Raw genomic sequence first — 23,250 nt, 5'->3', positions numbered from 1 at the left:
GGCACAATAGACCTAACGTCCGGTGTGTTTTACGTGGGCACCTGCTGACGACAGCCTTACTTCACGGCGCTCAAAAGCACAGCGGATCAAATCAATGCGTTGATCAGCGCCCTGAGAATGCAAAGCATTTTCAGTACCAATTGGCAGTGTGGAATGGACACACTAACCACCTTGGTAGGGTTCGAGGCCCATCTAAAACCTCTGCCGTGCTTTGGGTCCGGCACCCGGTTGCAATGCAACTCCACATTCAACTGACAAAGTCAGTTCTTCCCGCGATTTGGGTTTCAACCACAACCACAACGATACTCCCCGAGGGGCCAGTCCGCACGAGCAGGTTGGAGCGAACTCCAAGGGCTCCTGCTCCCCGTGGTACCAGAACTAAGTCTCCAGTCAGACCTCGTAGCCGAAACTACTACCAGTTGAGCTTCCATACGGCTCTGGACTGGTGGCCAGGGGTTGGACCCCATACACACATCACTTACACACCCCAATCATACAGAAACTAACCCTAACTTCCCGACCCTAACTGTTCGGTATTCCGACTAGTGGAGATCACACCACTAACATCTAATCGTCCATCCGTCCAGCTAATCCCCATACCACCCAGATCCCTAATGTCCGAGTACATCGGGCACTCCGCAATTAAATGCGACCAGTTTTCTAAAACTTCCCCACAAAAACACCCCGACGTATCCGATAGGTGCCTCTGACGCAAAAATGCATTCAGAGGCCCATGCCCCGTAAGCAGGAAACCCAGACTCAGACAAAATCTGAAGTCTGGGTTATCCACAACGAACCCCACGTCCCGAATGTACTCGTACGTCACTCGGCCGTTAGGACTATTGTCCCAACGTTCTTGCCACCTGCATCTAACCCTATCATCTAGGAGCCTATTGCTCCCTAGATATCCCTCCCTCTCCACATCATCGTCAGAAATCCAATCATTCCGCAGCAATGACACACTCAAGCCCCTTCTTAACCTGAATGCAACAGCACGCTGTATGACAATCAGGTCAAGAGGGGGTGCACCTAACAAGACCTGCGTCGCATCCGTTGAGACGGTGCGACATACAGGCAAACAAGCAAGCATCATGCAACGCTGGATTGAGAGGAGTTTTTGAGACCCCCAGACAGTCGTGGCTGTCTCCCACCATACAGGGGCTCCATAAGTGGCACAGGCCACAAACAAGCCACGATATATGGTGCGGACAGCACGACGTCCTAAACCCCAATCGCTCCTCAAAATCCGTCGTATTTTGCCTACAGTTGCCTGCAGTCGCTCCTTTACATTCGCCAAGTGTGGAGTAAAACACATCCTTTCACTCATGGTCAGTCCCAGATATTTGACTTGCGTCACATATCTGATGCTGACCCCGTTCACACGGACAATCGGTGGACGACCCGATGACAATCTACCTTTCAGCAGCATTGCCATCGTTTTGTCCATCGATATGTCGACCCCCACACCTAAACCCCAAGAATTAACGATATCTAGAAGATCTCCTCCCGCCCGTTCTAGCTCAGACCTCGAGCGACCTTCGACCATAAGAAGAAGGTCGTCCGCATACGCACAACATTTACAGAGTGGCTCGAGCTGCCCAAGCAGAGTGTCCATCATAAGGTTCCAAATATATGGACCACAGATGGAACCCTGCGGGCAGCCTCGAACAACTCCGATCTCCACACTCCCATTCATGCCGACAAGAGAGGCCTTTCTGTCCGAAAATAACTCCGCCAAAGAGAAATTTCCGGACAGCCAAGCTCCTCCAGCCGTTGCACCACTCGATCCCAGCTTAGGTAATCAAACGCCTTTGAAGTCAACAAATATGCCGAGGACATATTTGTTGACATTCTCCCTAACGACACTCTGAACGTAGAACCACGCATCCTCTATACTGCGTCCTTTCCTGAACCCAAACTGCCTATCCGACCACATACCCCGCGTTAGCTCCTGAAGCCGTTCCACCATGACTCTTTCCAGCACTTTTCCAAGTACTGGAAGGAGCCTGATGCCCCGATAAGATCGAGGATCGCTCCTGATCTTATCAGGGGCCTTCAGGAGAGGAACAACCCTAGCACTTTTCCACTCGCGTGGAAAGTATCCCTCCCAGACGCACTTATCATAAATGGCCTCCAGGTATTCCGGAATGAACTTCCATAAGCTTTTACACATCTCTCCGTTCAAACCATCAAAACCTGGGGACCGTTTAGACCTAACCAGGCCAAAGGCGTACCCCAACTCCCCATCATCTAATGGAGGGACAGGCACCTCTTGTGCTTGAGGTACCTGCACCTCCGACCTAGGAAAGAACGCACCTAACAGAACCCCCGCACACTCTCTCCACGACGATAACAAGGTGTCACCGACGCGAAGAGAGGTGACATCCTCCCTCCTACGACCCCGGCAGATCCTATAGACCTGACCCCAGGGGTCGTTCCTATTTTCCCTAACAAAGCTCCTCCACTCTTCCTCTTTAACTTTAACTTAATTGGTCTAAGGTCATGGACCCTCACACCAAGTGAGGGACCCACCTCCTTGACCACCTTCTTTATAACCTCCTTAGAGGAAGTTGCAGGCCCCTTACTCCTCACCACACAATAGACCTAAGGTCGCGGTGCATTCCTCAACGGTAAATCTAATTTAATTTAAGGGTTTGGTTGATATCCTCGTAAAAATAAAGGCTGACATCACCGCCATCCAAGAAATGCGATGGACGGGACAAGGACAGACACGAGTAGGTCCTTGTGGCATTTACTACAGTGGCCATATAAAGGAGCGCAAATTTGGTGTTGGATTCGTGGTGGGAGAGAGACTCCGTCGCCGAGTACTATCACTCACTCCGGTGAATGAACGTCTAGCCACAATACGCATAAAAGCGAGGTTCTTCAACATATCGCTGATCTGCGCCCACGCCCCGACGGAAGAGAAGGACGATGTGACCAAAGATGCCTTCTATGAGTGCTTGTTGCGCATTTATGAGGTCTGCCCCCGCCACGATGTCAAAATCGTGCTTGGCGACTTTAACGCCAGGGTGGGCAAAGGAGGTACCTTTGGCACTACAGTCTGTAAATTCAGCCTCCACGAGGAAACATCCCCACGTGGGTCGAGGCTGATCGACTTCGCCGGAGCCCGAAATATGGTTCTCTGTAGTACTAGATTCCAGCATGAGAAGATACATCAAGCTACCAGGCTGTCTCCGGATCGAGAAACCACCAACCAGATCGATCATGTTGTGATAGACGGAAGACACGTCTCCAGTGTTTTAGATGTGCGTGCGCTCCGAGGTCCTAACATCGACTCGGACCACTATCCTGTTGCAGCCAAGATTCGCACTCGCCTCTGTGCAGCAAAAAACGCACGCCAACAAACACAAGGAAGGTTTGACGTCGAAAAGCTGCAATCACAACAGACAGCCGAACGATTTTCTACTCGGCTTGCACTCCTGCTCTCTGAGAGCACTCGTCAACAACTCGGTATGAGGGAACTGTGGGACGGCATTTCAAACTCCTTACGTACAGCTGCAACCGAAACCATTGGTTTTCGGAAAGTGCAAAAGAACAGCTGGTACGACGAGGAGTGCCGTGTCGCAGCGAAGAGAAAACAAGCTGCCTACCTCGCAACGTTACGATCGACCACAACACGTGCGGGATGGGATAGATACCGAGAGTTGAAAAGGGAAGAGACACATTTGCAGACAGAAAAAGAAAGAGGCCGAAATGCGTGAGTACGAAGAGCTTGATAAGCTGGCCGACAGGAGTAATGCTCAAAAATTTTACGAAAAAATGCGGCGGCTTACAGAAGGTTACAAAACCGGAGCATACTCTTGTAGAACCCCCAAAGGTGATCTAGTCACCGATGCCCAGAGCATACTTAAATTATTGAGGGAACACTTCTCCAGCCTGCTGAATGCCAGTGAACGCACAACGCCAGGAGAAGGCGAACCCGATTCCCCAATCGATGACGATGGAGCAGACGTTCCATTGCCCGACCAAGAAGAAGTTCGAATAGCAATTACCAGTCTGAAGAACAACAAAGCAGCGGGGGCCGACGGCTTGCCGGCCGAGCTACTCAAACACGGCAGCGACGAACTGATAAGGAGCATGCATCAGCTCTTTGTAAAATATGGTTAGACGAAAGCATGTCCAACTATTGGAATTTAAGTGTGCTCTGTGCTCAATCCACAAAAAGTGAGACCCCACAATCTGCTCCAACTACCGTTGAAAAAACCTAATCAACATTGCGTATAAGAGTCTATCGAGCGTATTGTGTGAAAGATTAAAGCCCACCGTCAACAAACTGATTGGACCTTATCAGTGTGGCTTTAGACCTGGCAAATCAACAACCGACCAGATATTCATCATGCGCCAAATTTTGGAAAAGACCCGTTAAAGGAGAATCGATACACACCACCCCTTCGTCGGTTTCAAAGCTGCTTTCGACAGCACGAAAAGGAGCTGCCTTTATGCCGCGATGTCCGAATTCGGTATCCCCGCAAAACTAATACGGCTGTGTAAACTGACGTTGAGCAACACCAAAAGCTCCGTCAGAATCGGGAAGAACCTCTTCGATAGCAGACGAGGTTGCAGACAAGGCGACTCCCTATCGTGCGACTTCTTCAACCTGCTTCTGGAGAAAATAATTCAAGCTGCAGAACTAAAAAGAGAAGGTACCATCTTCTATAAGAGTGTACAACTGCTGGCGTATGCCGATGATATTGATATCATCGGCCTCAACACCCGCGCCGTTAGTTCTTCTTTCTCCAGACAGGACAAGTAAGCAAAGCAGATGGATCAAATCAATGCGTTGATCAGCGCCCTGAGAATGCAAAGCATTTTCAGTACCAATTGGCAGTGTGGAATGAACACACTAACCACCTTGGTAGGGTTCGAGGCCCATCTAAAACCTCTGCCCTGCTTTGGGTCCGGCACCCGGTTGCAATGTAACTCCACATTCAACTGACAAAATCAGTTCTTCCCGCGATTTGGGTTTTAACCACAGCCACCACGATACTCCCCGAGGGGTCAGTCCGCACGAGCAGGTTGGAGCGAACTCCAAGGGCTCCTGCTCCCCGTGGTACCAGAACTAAGTCTCCAGTCAGACCTCGTAGCCGAAACTACTACCAGTTGAACTTCCATACGGCTCTGGACTGATGGCCAGGGGTTGGACCCCATACACACATCACTTACACACACCAATCTAACCCTAATTTCCAGCTAACCGCCTTCGCCGCTTAAATAATTCACGCGCAAACGACCCTAACTGTTCGGTATTCCGACTAGTGGAGATCACACCACTAACATCTAATCTTCCATCAGTCCAGCCAATCCCCATACCACCCAGATCCCTAATGTCCGAGTACATCGGGCACTCCGCAATTAAATGCGACCAGTTTTCTAAAACTGCCCCACAAAAACACTCCGACGTATCCGATAGGTGCCTCTGATGCAAAAATGCATTCAGAGGCCCATGCCCCGTAAGCAGGAAACCCAGACTCAGACAAAATCTGAAGTCTGATTTATCCACAACGAACCCCACGTCCCGAATGTACTCGTACGTCACTCGGCCGTTAGGACTATTGTTCCAACGTTCTTGCCACCTACACCTAACCCTATCATCTAAGAGCCTTTTGCTCCCTAGATATCCCTCCCTTTCCACATCATCGTCAGAAATCCAGTCATTCCGCAGCAATGACACACTCAAGCCCCTTCTTAACCTGAATGCAACAGCACGCTGTATGACAATCAGGTCAAGAGGGGGTGCACCTAACAAGACCTGCATCGCATCCGTTGAGACGGTGCGACATACAGGCAAACAAGCAAGCATCATGCAACGCTGGATTGAGAGGAGTTTTTGAGACCCCCAGACAGTCGTGGCTGTCTCCCACCATACAGGGGCTCCATAAGTGGCACAGGCCACAAACAAGCCACGATATATACGACGTTCAAGACCCCAATCGCTCCTCAAAATCCGTCGTATTTTGCCTACTGTTGACAGTCATAACTTTAAAGTCGCAGACAATTTCGTCTATCTTGGAACCAGCGTAAACACCACCAACAATGTCAGCCTGGAAATCCAACGCAGGATAACTCTTGCCAACAGGAGCTACTTCGGGCTGAGCAGGCAATTGAGAAATAAAGTCCTCTCTCGACGAACAAAAGCCAAACTCTATAAGTCGCTCATAATTCCCGTTCTGCTATATGGTGCAGAGGCCTGGACGATGACAACAACTGATTAATCGATGTTGCTAGTTTTCGAGAAAAAAGTTCTGCGAATGATTTAAGGTCTTTTGCGCGTTGGCCACGGCGAGTATCGCATTCGATGGAACGAAGAGCTGTACGAGATATATGACGGCATTGACATAGTTCAACGAAAACCCTCCAGCTCTGAAAGTATTCGACGCAGTACCCGCCGGGGGAAGCAGAGGAAGAGGAAGACCTCCACTCCGTTGGAAGGACCAGGTGGAGAAGGACCTGGCTACGCTTGGAATATCCAATTGGCGCCACGTAGCGAAAAGAGAAACGACTGGCGCGCTGTTGTTAACTCGGCTATAATCGCGTAAGCGGTGTCTTCGCCAATTAGGAAGAAGAAGAATTTAAGGGTTTCGCAAGAGCAAGAGAATACCCCTAATATCAAATTTTAATGTGCATTAACATTAATTTTGCTCGTCTCTCAAGGCTTTTGGATGTTTGGTTACAGTTAACGTTCTTGTTGTGAATATGTTGTGATATGGATGGCAATACATCTATATTGCAAGCCAATTTATATTGAACGTGTATCTGGCCCTATTGTATCAGTGTAATGATACTATAAATTGATTTTATGGGAATTTTATAATGTAGCAGAGTACAAGAATAAAGTTTTTAAGAACTGGTCCGATAATTAAAAATCATAATGCCAAATTTTAAAGATAAATCGCATATTTCAAGGGGAAACTCTCAAAAACGTAGATCTAAATCTTCGAATTACGCCGAAGTGGATATACATAAAACTAATTTTGTATCAATACCAAACACCATTAAACTTAGTATGCTGAATAGTGGACTTCTTTCTTTTGAAAAAATTAGGCTAGAGGCACGAGATGAGAACAACTCTTTATCAAAAACTATACCTCATTTTCCAATAAGTAAAGCACATTTTCTTAAGCTGTGTGATTTGCGACGAAAATTTCCAGTGCTTTATAAATTAGAGTTTCAAACAGCCACTAGAATAGAAACAAATATGTGTAGACATGCATTAAGGAAAAACAATCATGATAAAAACCAGAATTCAAAATGCATTCCTTACGATTACAACCGCGTTGTACTAAAAAAGAAAGCAGCAGTTCCAGATTCAGATTACATAAATGCGTCTTATGTTGATAGTCTTTTAAAACCAAATGCGTATATTGTTTCACAAGGTCCAGTCGAAGAAACTGTAAATGCGTTCTGGCAAATGGTGTGGCAAGAGAATATTAGTGCCATTATCATGCTTACTAAAACCTTTGATTTCGCTAAGGTAATGTGTGTTCAGTATTGGCCACCAAATATGGAAATACATGAAACGTATGGTGATATACATATAAACATTATACATGAGGAACAACTAGCTAATTTTCACATCCGGACCTTTCATTTGTATAAAGTCAACGAACTGAAAGAAATCGTTAATGAACGTCTTATACTACAATTCCATTATACGGAGTGGTATTCTCATTCATGCCCTTTTTCAAATGCACTTTTAGAATTTAGGCGGCGGGTACGTTTGGTTGTTGGTAATATTATTAAAGGTGATGATATTAAAGGACCGATGTTAGTTCATTGTAGCGATGGAGGAGGTAGATCCGGTGTGTATTTATCCATTGATGCTAATCTGGAGTTAGCGGAAGAAGAAGATTGTTTCAACGTGTTCGGTTATTTAAAGAAGCTGCGTCAATCAAGAAAAGGTCTTGTAGAAAATGTGGAACAATATAAATTTATATATGATACCCTAGAAGAACATGAAATATGTGGAAAAACATGGTTTCCAGTATCGGAATTATCTGACCGTCTAAAGGTAAAAGCCCGTCGCAATCCTTTAACAAAAATGAATGAATATCAAGTAGAATATGGTCAAATCTGTAAGCAAACTCCTCGATTTTCAATAGGAGATTGTGCTGGTGGTCATAGAGCTGACAACAGAGATAAAAATCGTGATGTGCTTTGTGTTCCTCCGGACAATTTTAGGCCGTACTTAACCTCTTTTCAAGGTAATGCTTTTACAGACTACATAAATTCTGTGTTTGTAGATGGATATACTAAACCAAGGGAATACATAGTAACAGAATGGCCATTGAAACACACATTAGGAGAATTTTGGTCTCTTATTTACGACCATGAATGTTCTGTTGTTGTAGTGCTATGTCAACCACCTGTTAATTCTCAGAATTTTCCATCATTTTGGCCACATAAATCAAAAATGGAAAAATACGGACCAGTCTTTTCGGTTCACAATATTTCATATAAAAATTATACCAATATCAAACAATGGGAATTCAAAATAAATAAAAAAATTGTGTCACTGACTGAAATGATGGCAGGTGTCAAAGCTCCAACAAAAGCTGTTCAGCTTTTTCAACTTACATGCTGGCCAATGGGACATAAAGTTCCTACTTCTACTAATTCTTTAGTTTACCTAATGAATATGGTAGAGCTTTGGAGACAAAGAGTTGATTACGGTCCAGTTTGTGTTGTTTCCCCAGATGGAAGAAGCCGTGCTGGAGTGTACTGTGCCGCTAATGCTTGTATTGAACAGGTTATTCAACATGGAGAAGTTGATGTGTTCCAAGCAGTGAAAACCGTCCGACGACATCGGCCGCAACTTGTGGAAAATATGACGGAATATAAATACTGTTACGATTTAGTTTTACATTACGTCCTTCATTTTCTAAATAAAACCAAATAATTGTAAAGAAACGCTAATACCTTCTTAAGTAGGTTTAATAGTTGTATTATATATATATGTGCTTCAATAAATACTTGGACGAAAACATTTACTTTAAAGTTTTTATGATAATTTATAGTTGTGCGTATAAATATGGTTTGCCATTAAACATACTATATAAAACCTATATAACAATCATAGATTTTATTGCGGCAGCCATGGCCGGGCACAATTCCGATTTCTTTGGCGCCGTGATTTGAAAGTACCGTTGGAAAGAGGTATCCTTATTAAAAAATATATAGGGTTATAGGTACCGCAAACGCTTAGTTTACGAGATATTCGACCTTAAAGTTCAAAAATTCGCAAAATTCGAACATTTCAAGAAGCTATTTCACCACGTTAAACCCACTCTATTCACATTTTTCTGCTCAAATTAATTAAATTACACTTTAATCTTTTAAATAAATCCACATTTTACACTTTTAGCAGGTTTTTTATTTAAAAAATCTTTATTTTAAAGATTACATTTTACACTCGTTTGAACCTCATTTGTTTACCAAAAATTACGAAGAAATGGAGCGCTGCCATGTGATGACAAGGCAATCCGCTGAAATTCCTCTTTTTCGCAAAAATTCCTCTATTCATGCATATGGATATTTCCTTTTTTAAATATATTAAGCAAATAAGTAATATTATATACATGTATTACTAATATGGGATTTAGAATAGCATCCCCGGATTTCGGGAATAAAATGGGTATCACTGGAAAGGTGACGTTCTCCAGATCACGAAAATATATATATAGTTGCCGCTGACTTATAGTTTTAAAGATATTTGCATTTAAAGTTGAAAAATTGACAGCTTTTACATTGATAATTTGTATATTGTGAGTAACTTTTTCACTTATATTATGCACTTTTCACGTACTAGCACTTCACTCTAACGTTTCTGCATATTACTTTTTTTAATATTTGTTGTAAATAAAGCTTTATTTTAATTATTTAAAAAAATTAATATGCAGAAACGTTAGAGTGAAGTGCTAGTACACTTAACCACAAAAGTGAACATACGATGACAATTTTTCGATTTTCTAACAAAATAATTCAAAGTTTAAATTTTTTTATGCAGTTTTATTTAATTTATTATTATTTAAATGAAACCAAGAGTTTAGAGTTTTACGTTATAAAGTCCTTTTAATTCCTGTTTTCTCATTGGCTGCTTACAAAGAACTGAGTAGAAAATTAAAATATAACATAAACTGTAAATACATAGATGCATGGAATGGAATTCAGGGTTGCAATAAATAGTAATACATATCTAAAATATATGTACGTTGGTAGTCTAAACTACTTCGTTGCGCCTACACCTCCCCTCGAAGTAGTGCGGCTACTTGTCATGCCTAACGCTGCTGAACATTTGCAATGTTTGACGCTGCTCAAGCTTTTCGTTAAGACGTCTGCTGGCATATCTTCGGTGGGCATATATGTTAACGTGATTCTTCCGCTTTGGTGGCATTCTTTGATGAAATGATGGCGCACGTCGATATGTTTTGTACGCGAGCTGTAGCCTAAGCACTGAATTAGTTTTAGAGCGCTTTGGCTGTCGTTGAATAATGTAGTGTTCTTATATGATATGCCGAAATCTTTAAAAATGCCTTGAAGATATATAGCTTCTTTTGTCGCTTCTGTAATTGCCATATATTCGGCTTCGGTACTGGAGAGCGCAACGGTGCGTTGTTTGCGCGCCTCCCAACTTACTGCTGCGCCCGCCACTATGAACGCATATCCACTATAGGATCGCCTGTCTATTATATTTGCACCCCAATCTGCATCTACCACACCATATAGGCTATTGTCGTTTTGCGAATAAAGGAGACCATAATTTCGGGTACCATTTAAATAACGTAGAATTCGTTTTGCGGCTTTCCAGTGCTGCTCGTTGTAGTTCGTATTAAACTGGCTCATATAATTTACTGCGAAAGCTATGTCTGGCCTTGTTGTAACTGCTAAGTACATGAGTGTTCCTATAGGTCTTTGATACGGATAACTCTTCATGGCTTCTTCATCGACTTTAACTGGTTTTTCAATTTGGAAGTTCATTTCTAGGGGTGTTTTTGCTGGTTTGCAATTAGCCATATTAAATCGTTGTAAAATAGTTTCAGTATAAGCTGGTTGCGATAAAAATACTTGATGTGAGTTTAAATTCTGCTTAAAGTCAATGCCAACGCAACGCTTTACTGGATCAATATCTTTCATTTCGAATGATTCGCTTAATGCCTTCTTGATACTTTTTAGTAACATATTATCGTTTGATGCTAGTAACAAATCGTCTACATATATTGTTAGTATTAAAATTTGTTTATCTTTTTGTTTGATAAAAAAACATGGATCTTGTGAAGATGCCTCCAAACCAAGCTGTTTCAATTTAGTTGTCAATCGATTGTACCACATCAAACCGGATTGTCGTAGTCCATATAGGGCCTTTTTCAGTAAACATACGGGATTACGGTTTTTCATCGCTGCAAGCCACTTGTCTGCAGTCTCTTCGACATTTTTACTATGCTTTGTTATACCCTGACTACCTGTAGGCTCACCTGATTTTATTTTGTTCAAAACTTCAATCAACATTTCTGGGACTTCCAAGTATACGGCTTCTTCTAGTTCTCCATTGAGATACGCAGTAACGACATCCATTTGATGGATTTCTAAGTCCATTTTAGCTGCCATTGCTGCAAGCAGACGGATTGATGTATACCGTGCCACCGGCGAGTAAGTATCATGGAAATCCTCCCCTTGACGTTGAGCATATCCTTTCGCAACGAGACGTGCTTTCTTCTGACCATTTTCTTTCGTTCGCAGTACTAAACGGCTACCAATAATTTTACTGTTTTTAGGTTGATTGATTATGTCCCATGTTTCGTTTGAAATTAATGCCAAATATTCATCTTCAATAGCCTCCTTCCATTCTAATGAATAATTACTGGTATCTTCTTCGAAACAACTTGACGGAGTTTCGTGTATACCAATACACGCAAATTCACTTATTTCAGACTCTTCGTCTTTGCGCTGAGTTTCGCAATTATTTTCTTTTGCATGCTGATAAACCTTTTTCGGTCGTCCGCGCAAACCAGTCTTAAGCTTTTTCGGACGACCTTTACCACGTTTTACTTCTGTTTCATTTTGGTCACTGTTGCACGTTTCAAACTCACTTGCTGTTTCATCACAGTCTTGCATTGATACCGATTTTTCAAGCGTCTTTGTTTCTAACTCAATAGTATTATTTTGCATTTCGATTATTTCTTCGTATTCGTTTTTAAAATCGAATTCGTCTATAAATTTAACGTCACGACTAATGATAATGTCTCGTTTATTTTTGGACCATAAGCGATAAGCTTTCGATTCGGACGAATATCCGACAAACACACACTGTTCAGATCGAGACTCAAATTTACCTTTCGATTGTTGTTTGTTTAACACATAGGCTTTTGAGCCAAACACTTTCATATGAGTAACTGTTGGAATTTTTCCAGTCCATGTTTTATGTGGGACTTCTCCCGTAGATTTTGTAATACACCGATTTCTTATATAGCATGAAGTGTTTATTGCTTCAGCCCAGAACGAAGGAGGAACACCAGCTTGCTTCATCAAGCACCTAGCCATCTCCACCAGCGTCCTGTTCTTACGTTCAGCAACTCCGTTTTGCTGGGGAGTGTGCGGGGTTGTTAAACGTCGTTTAATTCCGTATTTTTGCAAAAATAAATCAAATTCGCGATTACAGTATTCACGCCCATTGTCAGATTGTAATGCTTTTATTCTTTTACCCGTGAATGTCTCTGCCGCACTTTTAAACTTTTTGAACGCTTCTAGCACATCTGACTTTTGCCTTATAAAGTGAATTTCACACCATCGAGATTTGTCATCAATGAATGTGACAAAATAATTTTTTCCACCGTTTGAGCTGCACCGCATAGGACCACATCTGACTTTTGTCCGTCATTTTCGACACGGACAACAAATTAGTACGTAAAGCACACCTGTTAATGTTATATTCTTTTCGAACCCTTTCTCGTCTACTTTCACTTTAATGTCTCCTGCACCAGTGATTTTCGTAGAATCGTTATTGGCTAAACTTAACATTTGATTTAATTCTTTAACTTCAAGAAAATTATTTTTGTTAGAACTCATGTGCGAAGTGCACCCACTGTCCAAACACCAGTTGTCAATTCCATTTGGACACAAAAAAACAGATTCGGTTGCTCTAAGAGAAGCATTTTTCTCTTCGCTTTTGTTTGCACTGTGATTATTACGGTTATTCAAACGACAATTTTTTGCATAATGACCGTTTTTACCACACTTATAGCAACAAAAATTTCGTTTCGTTTCTGATTGTTTTTCACCACTGAATCGATCGTTGTAGTTTTTACTTTTGTTGTATACATTTGCTTTTGTCATATTTTTTGCATATAGAGCATCACTCTCACTACGCTCATTTTTTGCTTTTCGCGATTCCCACTCTTCTAATATTTTTACACGAAGCATTGCGGGCTTTGGCAAATCATCACGTGTTTCAAGTGCACACCGAAATGTTTCATATGAGTCTGGTAAGCTATATAATAATAAGATCGCGAGCAAATCGTCGCCGATTTCAACCCCTATTTCCTTTAGTTTAGCGACCGCGTCAAAAAAATCATTTAAATGGTTTCTAACCAAATCACACTCTTTCATACGTGACAACGCCACTCTCTTTAACAATGTTGCTTTTCTAGCGGGGCCTTTCGACTCGTATGTCGCTTGCAATTTTTGCCACATTTTCTGTGAGGTTGTGCATTCAGAAATTTGATTTAATTCTGTGGGACTTATTGCAAGCATAATATCCGCACACGCCTTTTCGTCGTTTATTTTCCACAAATTTGTGGCTGCTGCATCAATTGGACATTCTATTTTACCATTTGCGTATGCCCATAAATCATTTTTAACCAAAACTGCGCGCATGTGTAGCTTCCATGTATCGTAATTTTCCGCGTTCAGCGGCTCGATACGTGCGACTCCTGCCATGCTCAAAAAATTTCGCTAAATTTCTTTTCGAAATTTATACCACGCGTGTAACCAACAGACTTTTACTGCCTATAATATAAAACTCTTTTGTGATGGGTCAGGGCCCATAACCTATTTAAATGAAACCAAGAGTTTAGAGTTTTACGTTATAAAGTCCTTTTAATTCCTGTTTTCTCATTGGCTGCTTACAAAGAACTGAGTAGAAAATTAAAATATAACATAAACTGTAAATACATAGATGCATGGAATGGAATTCAGGGTTGCAATAAATAGTAATACATATCTAAAATATATGTACGTTGGTAGTCTAAACTACTTCGTTGCGCCAACAATTATTTAAAAGTTGGAAAAAACAAACATAACAATTCATTGAAAGTAAAACGATAAACAAAAGCAAAAATTCGAAATTCATTAAAAGGAATTGTCACATAAGTGTACATACGGTGTTAGGAAAAAATTTTAAAAATAGGTAGTTAATATTTTGTATGGCCTCCTTTGGCTTTAATAACTTCGAATAGATCAGACGGCATAGACAAGGCTAAAGTTCGATTAGTTTCCACCGATATTTTATTCAATTCATCAACTATAATAGCCTTCAGGTCCGATTTTGATGTTGCACACCTTTTCTTAATATGTTTCTTCATATGATCCCACAAATGCTCAATAACATTTAAGTCAGGAGATTGTGGCGGATGTTCCATCTTCGATTTCACGTTGTACAACAACCATTCCTTCACCAATACAGAAGTGTGCTTCGGATCATTATCTTGATGCATGATAGGCTCACCTGGCAAATCAAGTTTCTCGAGACTTGGGATGTAGGTGTCCCGAAGAATATAAATATACATATATTTATCCATTATTCCATCGATAAATCTTACGTGTCCGACATCACTAGCCGCCATACAACCATATGTACACCATCACAGATCCTGCACCATGCTTAACCATCCGGTCAATGACCAAACTTTCACCACTCGTTCAATGACGGTTACCCGGGTACCCAGGTGGAGCAGATGTAGAAATCGTTAGTATACTGAATAAAATTTTTTTTCTGTGTAAGTTGGCTACATGGCATATGAAATAACTATATATGGGGAAATAGTCTATAGTTCTTGTAGAAATAACGAAAGCGGAGTGCCAAGGTCGATGGGTATTTAGGTACCTAAGCCGTACCTCTCCCCTTTCCATTTCGGACGAAAAGAAAGAAACCTGTTCAGTTGGAATTCTACAAGCGTAGTGAACAGCGTAGAAAGAATACAGAGATAAGTGAAAAAAAATATACAAAATAAATATTAGTATACAGCATATAATGAAAAAAATCCAGAAAATAAAAAAACAATTGGAGTGGAAAAATCTCGAGCTGCAGGAATTTTAAGCATTTTTGGCTATTTTGATAACTTCTGGCGCAAATAATTCAAATACTGACAATGCAAGGGAAATGTGGCAGCTGTATTCATATCATTTATATCGCGCAGCAATGAGTATCAATCGCTTCTGGAATATAATATTATTCGTTTTATTCGATTTGACGATGCCAATACTAGAGCTCAGCGCTTAGAAAGTGATAAAGCTGCTCCAATACGAGACATTTATTAACCAACAGAATCCCAAACAATCGACGAGCAACTTTATCCATACCGAGGTCGAACTAGATTCACTCAATACATTCCATCAAAGCCAGCTAAATATGGAATTAAAGTATGGTGGATATGTGATGCTGAAAATTCGTATCCACTTACTGGACAGCTTTACACTGGGAAATCGAAAGATGGTCGTGAGAAAAATGTTGGTGAAAGAGTTGTTAAAGACTTGGTGGCACCATACAGAGGATCCGGTAGAAACATTACAATGGATAATTTCTTCACAACTCTTCCACTAGCAAAATTTTTACTATCTTGGAACTTGACGATTGTTGGTACTCTGAAGAAAAATAAAGCATACATTTCACCAGCAATGACTGTTTCAAAAACTGTGTCTGGCTTTCATGGATAAGTAACCCTATGTAGTTATGTGGCAAAAAAAAACAAGGTAGTAATGCTATCATCAATGCATCACGAAGCAAAAATTAGTGATAGTGTACGGAAAAAACCAGAAATCATCGAGTTTTATAACTGGTCCAAAACTGGAGTAGACACGATGGATAAAAGGCTTGGTAAGAATACTACAAAAAGGTCAACTCAACGATGGCCTCTAGCATTTTTTTACAATATTCTCGATGTTGCCTGCCTTGCAGCATATATTCTGTATTATGAGAATAATAAAATGCTTGTTAAAAAATCTCATGAACGACGCTTATTTTATCGGCAATTGGGCAGAGAGCTGTGTACTCCATTTGTTGAAAATCGTGCGAATAATGCACAAATTATGAGGAATATCTCAAAGAAAGTGGCGATTGAATCTCCTCTTGGTCTAGCTGTCAATCCAAATGCGCAGCCAACATCATCTGTATCATTGAGATCTCAGAAGCAGCGCGATTCAACTGGAAGGAAAAATATTACTGGTGTATGCTATGAATGTCTTAAAAGTGAATTCAAAAAACGTCGCAAAACTAGAAAAATATGTTCAGTATGTGAGAAACCTATTTGTGATGAACACTGCTTTACAACCACGATTTATACTTTATACTTTAATTCTTATATAGCACTGTATCATAATAAATAAAACAATATAAATAAACAAATAGTAAAAAAATAGAAAATAATATTACTAAAATAAATAAAAACGGAGTTATTTTGTTCTTACTAACTATTTTTGTTATTGTTTATAATAAAAATTATTGTTAAAATAAAAGAAATTGTAAACTATATTGTCTACTTGTTTTTTAAAAATATAATTATCTGAATGCTTTGATAAATAATCTCTTAAGTGTGTGTAAACCCGTCATTTATATATATAAATCTCAGCGGGTACCCGGGTACCTGGTTTTTGAACAGGGGATGTATCAAGTTTGATAGTTAATAACTTTTATTAAATAATTGATTCTAAAAAATTTTTACGAAAAATGGGCGTCAAATAACTTTAATTTTGGGGATCCAGGCGGCCATAAAATTTTTTTTGAGGGAGAGTTAAGAAAAATTGGCATGTAGATTAAAATGGATACCCGGGTACCTGGTCATTGACCGGACGGTTAACGGTGGGAACAATATTTTTTCGTTGCAGCGAAGTATTTTTTTTACGCCAGACTTTGGTATGACCATCGTTGGAGAAAACATTAAGTTTACACTCATCGGTGAAAATGACACGTTCCCAAAAGGTTGGATCAGTTTATTGGATGTTTTCGTATTTTTTTGCGTAGCCAAGCCGTCTAGCAATATTTGCATCTCTTAACAATGGTTTTCTTCTCGCTACTCTGCAATCTAAATCATGCTTTTTTAAACATCTGTAAGCGATGGCAACTCTGTTGCCCATCAAGTGTCAAATAAAATAAAGCAAGTGGCAGCAACCAAAGAGACAGTCAACGAGCAACCGTCAGCGAGTGAGCAACATAAACGAAATATTTGAGAACACCCAGTAAAGTTGAATAAGTGTAACATTTTTCTTATATTCACAATAAAGTTTTGTATTATTATATATAAGTGTTTGACTGTGCACACGAGTTCGGTGTTTCTCTACAGTTCAGAAGTGGGATGACTAAACCCATACACGTCTACAAACATAGTAAGTATATGTATTGCGTTGGTGAAGGAGCTATAGGCACCACGGCAGATATATATACACGATACGTAAAAACGATACGATGGTGAAGATCAGTGATCACGAAGGTGGAACAACTGAAGAGGTTGCTACGGGAAAGAGCAATTAGCGACGGCTGGCACGCGAGACCAGTTGTTGCAACGTCTTAGCTTGCATATGAGGAGTCCGACGAGGTGGGCATCCAAGAGATCAACGTTACGGAGGAGTCATCCGAGATGTCAGCGGTGGCACAACTGCAGCAGGAGATGAAGCAGTTACGCGAGATGATGGCGCAGCTGCTACAAGCGAAAGACAACGGGACTGGTACAGTTAGCATGAAAGAGGTACAAACGGTACAAAACGCAAATAGCAACGATAGCGCAGTCGCAGTCAACGGCGGCGCAGGCGTTCAGAGTCACGCCACTGACGCTATTTCAACGAACGACGACAGCACGGTGGCAACTAACAACAACGTTACAACACGCATTCAAAGCAACGGTGATATTTCTGCGAACGGGAATATTTCAACGAACGGGAATATGCGACACGCGTCAGTTAAAGAAATTGCAAATACCCTGCCGGAATTTGATCCAACGAATAACGCAAGCATTATGGTAGAGCAATTTATTGATAGAGTCGATCGAGTAGTGGAAGCATATAGATGGGACGAGAAATTTTTATTGTTAGCTATTTACACACGTTTAAAAGGAGTTGCACGTATGTGGTTGGATGCATCACCCACATTACACACAACTTGGGAAAATTTTGCTAATGCGTTACGACACGAATTTGGTACAGACCGAGACGAGGCGGAAATTCATTTCGTGATGGCCAATGCAACGAGGAAGCCAAAAGAAATCGTAAACGAATATTGTTTTCGAGTGGCGGCACTAGGTATACGTTGCAAACTGAGTGAGGCAGCCATTATACGTTATGCAAGAGCTGGGCTAAAACATAGAGAACTCAACCAGCATTTGCAGCAATGAAGTTTACAACAATGAAGCAGATGAGAGACGCCATCGAGGACTATTTCATTAATCGCGGAGGGCTAAGTGAGCCACAAGTACATCAACCAAATCCGCGAGACAACAATAACGAAAAATATGCTGAGTCAACGAAACAAAATGGTGAATTTAAAGCACAATTGAAATGCTACAATTGCAAACGTACCTGGACATTTCGCCAACAAATGTCCATTGCCACAGAAACGACATCGCTGTACAACGTGTAACAAAGTTCATCCAAACGGAGGAAATTGTGAGAAGACGACAGTAACGTTACGACGACTTGGTGCAATCAACCTTGACGAATGTTTCAAGAAGTTAGGGGTGCGGAGGGGTGCGTACGTTCACGGAGGCTATTACCATAGACATCACCATCGACGGAATCAACATCGAGACGCAAGCCTACATCGCTGATGACGAGTTACTAGAACAAGACGTTTTAATAGGTCAAGATATTATCATCAATGCAAACACTACGCTGGAAATCGCACAATATTCGGAAGCAGACGAGCAGTACAGACAACGGTACTAACTGAGAGCAATTTTTCCAAATTAATGTCCAATTTCAGCAATGAAGCAGAACGAAATAAGATACAAAGTCTTCTGGCAAGCTATGCCGATGTTTTCTCCAGTGGGCTGAAAGATATTGGCAAAACTGACGTAGTTCAAGCTAGCATCGAACTTGAGAGCAATCGCACCATATTTCAAGCGCCTTATCGTATCCCAGAAACGAAGCGTGATATTGTCAGCAAGGATGGTTGAGGAGTTGCTTGAGCGTGATATTATCACGAAATCGACATCCGAGCCACGCAAGTCCCGTGGTCTTAAGTCAAAAAGCAGAATGGAAGTGATCGGTTACATGTATCGATTATCGACGAATTAATAAGGTAACAAAGAAAGAGAAATTTTCCAGTCCCGAATATTGAAGAACGGTTACACGAAGCGAAACGTTTCCGATACTTTTCGTCAGTCGATTTGAATAGTGGGTACTATCAGATCAAAATGGCACCCGATAGTAGGAAATACACCGCTTTTATCACGACGGACGGTCTATATGAGTTCAAACGCATGCCGTTTGGTTTAAAGAATGCACCAGCTGTGTTTAATAGACTCATGGCAGAAATCCAAAGACAGGTGGAGACGGGCGACATGCTGCATTATATGGATGACATCCTAATCGGCAGCAATTCTTTCGACGAAATGTATACAAAGCTTTCTCGTATACTCCAAGTACTACGTACCTGCGGACTCACATTGAACGTCAACAAATGTGAGTTGTTCACGCAAACAATAACGTTTTTGGGACATCAGCTAACTCCTGAAGGCATGAGTCCGGGCAACGTCAAAACCAATGCTATCGTAAATTTTCCACAGCCGAGAAATGTCACTGAAGTACGAAAATTCTTAGGTCTCAGTGGCTACTTCCGAAAATTCCCAGCGACGAATTTTCCATATTCCATTATTTCTGAACCATTACGCAAATTGCTACGCAACAACACCGCATTCGCATGGGGACTACAGCAAGAGTCAGCATTCAACGAACTCAAAACCGTATTATCATCGAAACCAACCACGGTCAACTACCGCATCGCAAGCTCTATCGGCCTTGCAAGCGTTTTGTTGCAAGTCGAGAATGGACAACTGCACCCGATCTCATATTTTAGTCGCTCTACTACAGACAACGAAAAACGTTTCCATAGCTATGAACTCGAAGCATTAGCGATTGTGGAATCATTGGAAAGATTCAAATACTACGTACACGGAAAGAAGATCAAAGTTATTACCGATTGCAACGCTTTACGAACAACGATGGAAAAGCGAGAGCTTATACCACGCATTGCCCGATGGTGGTTGAGAATCCAAGAATTCGACATTGAACTTCAACATCGACCAGGAGCTCGTATGGCCCATGTCGATGCGTTGAGCCGTGCACCTTATGAAGATGCACACGAAATAGATGCCGCTGATCTCAAAATTTCCAAGATGATTATCGACCAGGCAGATTGGTTGTTTAGTGTTCAGCTACAAGACGAGAAAATAAGAAACATCGTTAACGAAATACAGAATGAGGTGAAGCCAGAATATCCCGACTACGGTGTTGAACTGGGACGCTTATATCGAAAACACGACAACAAGCTACTATGGAGTTGTTCCAAAGCAATTAAGGTTCCAAATACTAGCAAATGCCACGATAAGGCAGGTCATATGAGCGTTGACAAACAACAATGAAACGAATTCTCAATCTCTGGTTTCCTCGAACTTGCGCAATTACGTAAAGAGCTACATCAACTCATGTGTGGGTTGTTTAAATAAAACCCTGGCGGACGACATGAGGGTCGATATCACTACGATAACGTTAAACCAATGCCGTTTACGACAATACATTGATCATTTGGGTCCGTTCCCAAAAAGTTCAAAACGCAACGAGCATGTATTGGTAATTGTAGATTCATTGACCAAATTCACAATCCTACGAGCAGTCAAGAGTACCACAACAAACCCGGTATTGCTAGAGATCACGAACTATCTGGGAATGCCTGAACGTATCATATCCGACCGAGGAACGACCTTCACTTCAAAAGCGTTCCAAAAGTTTTGCAATGAAAACAACGTCAAACATATTCTCAACGCAGTGCGGACGCCACGCGCTAACGGACACGCTGAACGAGCTAACCGTGTCATCCTATCTATGCTATTACATTCTACTGATGACAAAAGACGATGGGACGACAAGTTACGTCAAATACAATGAATCTACGTCAAATATTAATACCATCCCGAATAAAACCACAGGTTGTACACCATTCCGACTACTTTATGGGTACGTGCCACGAGATATCCTGCAGAATCAACTTTCCAGGCATTTCAAGACCATGATGGCGACCTGATAAACGACACCGACCTACAACAACTACGAGTCACAAGCCAAGAAGCTATACGACGCAAAGCATAATCAACCGAAGACGTACAACGAAGGTGATCTCGAATTGACTACAAACGAACCAATAAGCTCCGGTACTAGAACCACGATTCAGAGGACCATTCATCATCACCAAAGTCCTGCCAAATGATCGTTATGTAATTGAAGACTTACCTCATGCCGAGCGAACGCAACGTCACTACAAAGCCGTATTTGCATCAGATCAACTTAAAACTTGGTGCATGTTACCACCAGATGATCCAGACGACATAGACAACGAAGATGAGAGCACCATGGGCGAGGGCGCCACATTGGGTCAGGAAAGCCGACTGTAAGCGATGGCAACTCTGTTGCCCATCAAGTGTCAAATAAAATAAAGCAAGTGGCAGCAACCAAAGAGACAGTCAACGAGCAACCGTCAGCGAGTGAACAACATAAACGAACTATTTGAGGACACCCAGTAAAGTTGAATAAGTGTAACATTTTTCTTATATTCACAATAAAGTTTTGTATTATTATATATAAGTGTTTGACTGTGCACATGAGTTCGGTGTTTCTCTACACATCTTCAAACGGTTTCAGGATGCACACCAACTCCATAATCAATTCGGATGCCTTTCGCGATATTAACGGCATTTTCCCTAGGACAAACGTTGATTGTACGAATAATTTGCCTTTGCATCCTCAAATCCAGTTTAGGTGGGCGACCAGGGCGAGGCTTATTTTCATAGCTACCTGTCTCGTTGAAATTATTAACTATCACCTGAACTGTTGCTTTCGATAACTTTGTAATTTTTCCAATTTTCCCAATGGATTTTCCTTCGCTTTTAAGTTTTATTACGACTTTTCGTAGATCTGACGATGTTTTTTTTTATTTTTAAACTTTTGCAAATCTGTATAAACTAAAGATAATGTTTTCACGGCCGCAATTACAAAAGAACTGACCACGCAAACCAAAAAACATGCATAAACAAAAAACAAAATCAATTGCATAACGGTAAATCAAATATCAGTAAAGCGTATGTACACTTTTGTGAGATTTCGTTATATGGGATTCCCCTTTTTCATTCGTTTTTTATGCAGTGCCAATAGGAAATTGGTAGTTTCGTATTGTAGTTATTGGTACAAGACCAACAAAAATAAAATGCATTTAAAAAATTATCAAATTTGTGTTATTACATTAGATAATGGCAAAATTGTTATCGTATGTTCACTTTTGTGGTTAAATGCATAATGCATAATGCATAAAAGTGCATAATATAAGTGAAAAAGTTACTCACAATATACAAATTATCAATGTAAAAGTTGTCAATTTTTCAACTTTAAATGCATCTTTAAAACCATAAGTCAGCGGCAACTATATATATATATATTTTCGTGATCTGGAGAACGTCACCTTTCCACTGATACCCATTTTATCCCCGAAATCCGGGGATGCTATTCTAAATTTTACCCTTATATACATATGTATAAGTAATATTACATATATAATAATGTTACGTAATAAAGTGTAAGGTTACAGTACAGTACGAAAACTCAAATTTTGTTTCAACATGAGTGCATGATAACCGTAAAATATAACCACTTTATATCCAAAACTCATATTTTAAATATAATAATATATATATCGTCACCTAAAATACAAACCAATGTATCATAAAAAATAAATTGAAATCGCTGACAGATATAATAACCAAA

At 40.9% G+C, this 23,250-nt stretch overlaps 2 protein-coding genes across 2 annotated transcripts; both read left to right on the top strand.

The window, feature by feature from the left end:
* Positions 1-6,818: 6,818 nt before the first annotated feature.
* LOC120781082 (receptor-type tyrosine-protein phosphatase kappa) lies at positions 6,819-9,011 on the top strand. Its single transcript, XM_040113227.1, has one exon. The coding sequence runs from the start codon at positions 6,893-6,895 to the stop codon at positions 8,918-8,920; it is 2,028 nt and encodes a 675-aa protein (XP_039969161.1). The 5' UTR covers positions 6,819-6,892; the 3' UTR covers positions 8,921-9,011.
* Positions 9,012-21,353: 12,342 nt separating this feature from the next.
* Positions 21,354-21,935, top strand: LOC120781087. The gene is made up of 2 exons (XM_040113231.1): positions 21,354-21,453; positions 21,655-21,935. The coding sequence occupies exons 1-2, from the start codon at positions 21,354-21,356 to the stop codon at positions 21,885-21,887; spliced, it is 333 nt and encodes a 110-aa protein (XP_039969165.1). The 3' UTR covers positions 21,888-21,935.
* Positions 21,936-23,250: the final 1,315 nt, after the last annotated feature.

This window comes from Bactrocera tryoni, unplaced genomic scaffold, assembly GCF_016617805.1.
Source record: "Bactrocera tryoni isolate S06 unplaced genomic scaffold, CSIRO_BtryS06_freeze2 scaffold_269, whole genome shotgun sequence".
Lineage (NCBI taxonomy): Eukaryota > Metazoa > Arthropoda > Insecta > Diptera > Tephritidae > Bactrocera > Bactrocera tryoni.
This window is presented reverse-complemented; position numbering and strand designations above follow the sequence as displayed.

Excerpts from the sequence above, each read along its gene's own strand:
- LOC120781082 (XM_040113227.1), top strand. The coding sequence starts at position 6,893 with ATGCCAAATTTTAAAGATAAATCGCATATTTCAAGGGGAAACTCTCAA.
- LOC120781087 (XM_040113231.1), top strand. The coding sequence starts at position 21,354 with ATGGGACGACAAGTTACGTCAAATACAATGAATCTACGTCAAATATTA. Across the intron at positions 21,454-21,654 it reads CCATTCCGACTACTTTATGG|AACCACGATTCAGAGGACCA; the intron begins GTACGTGCCACG and ends CTCCGGTACTAG.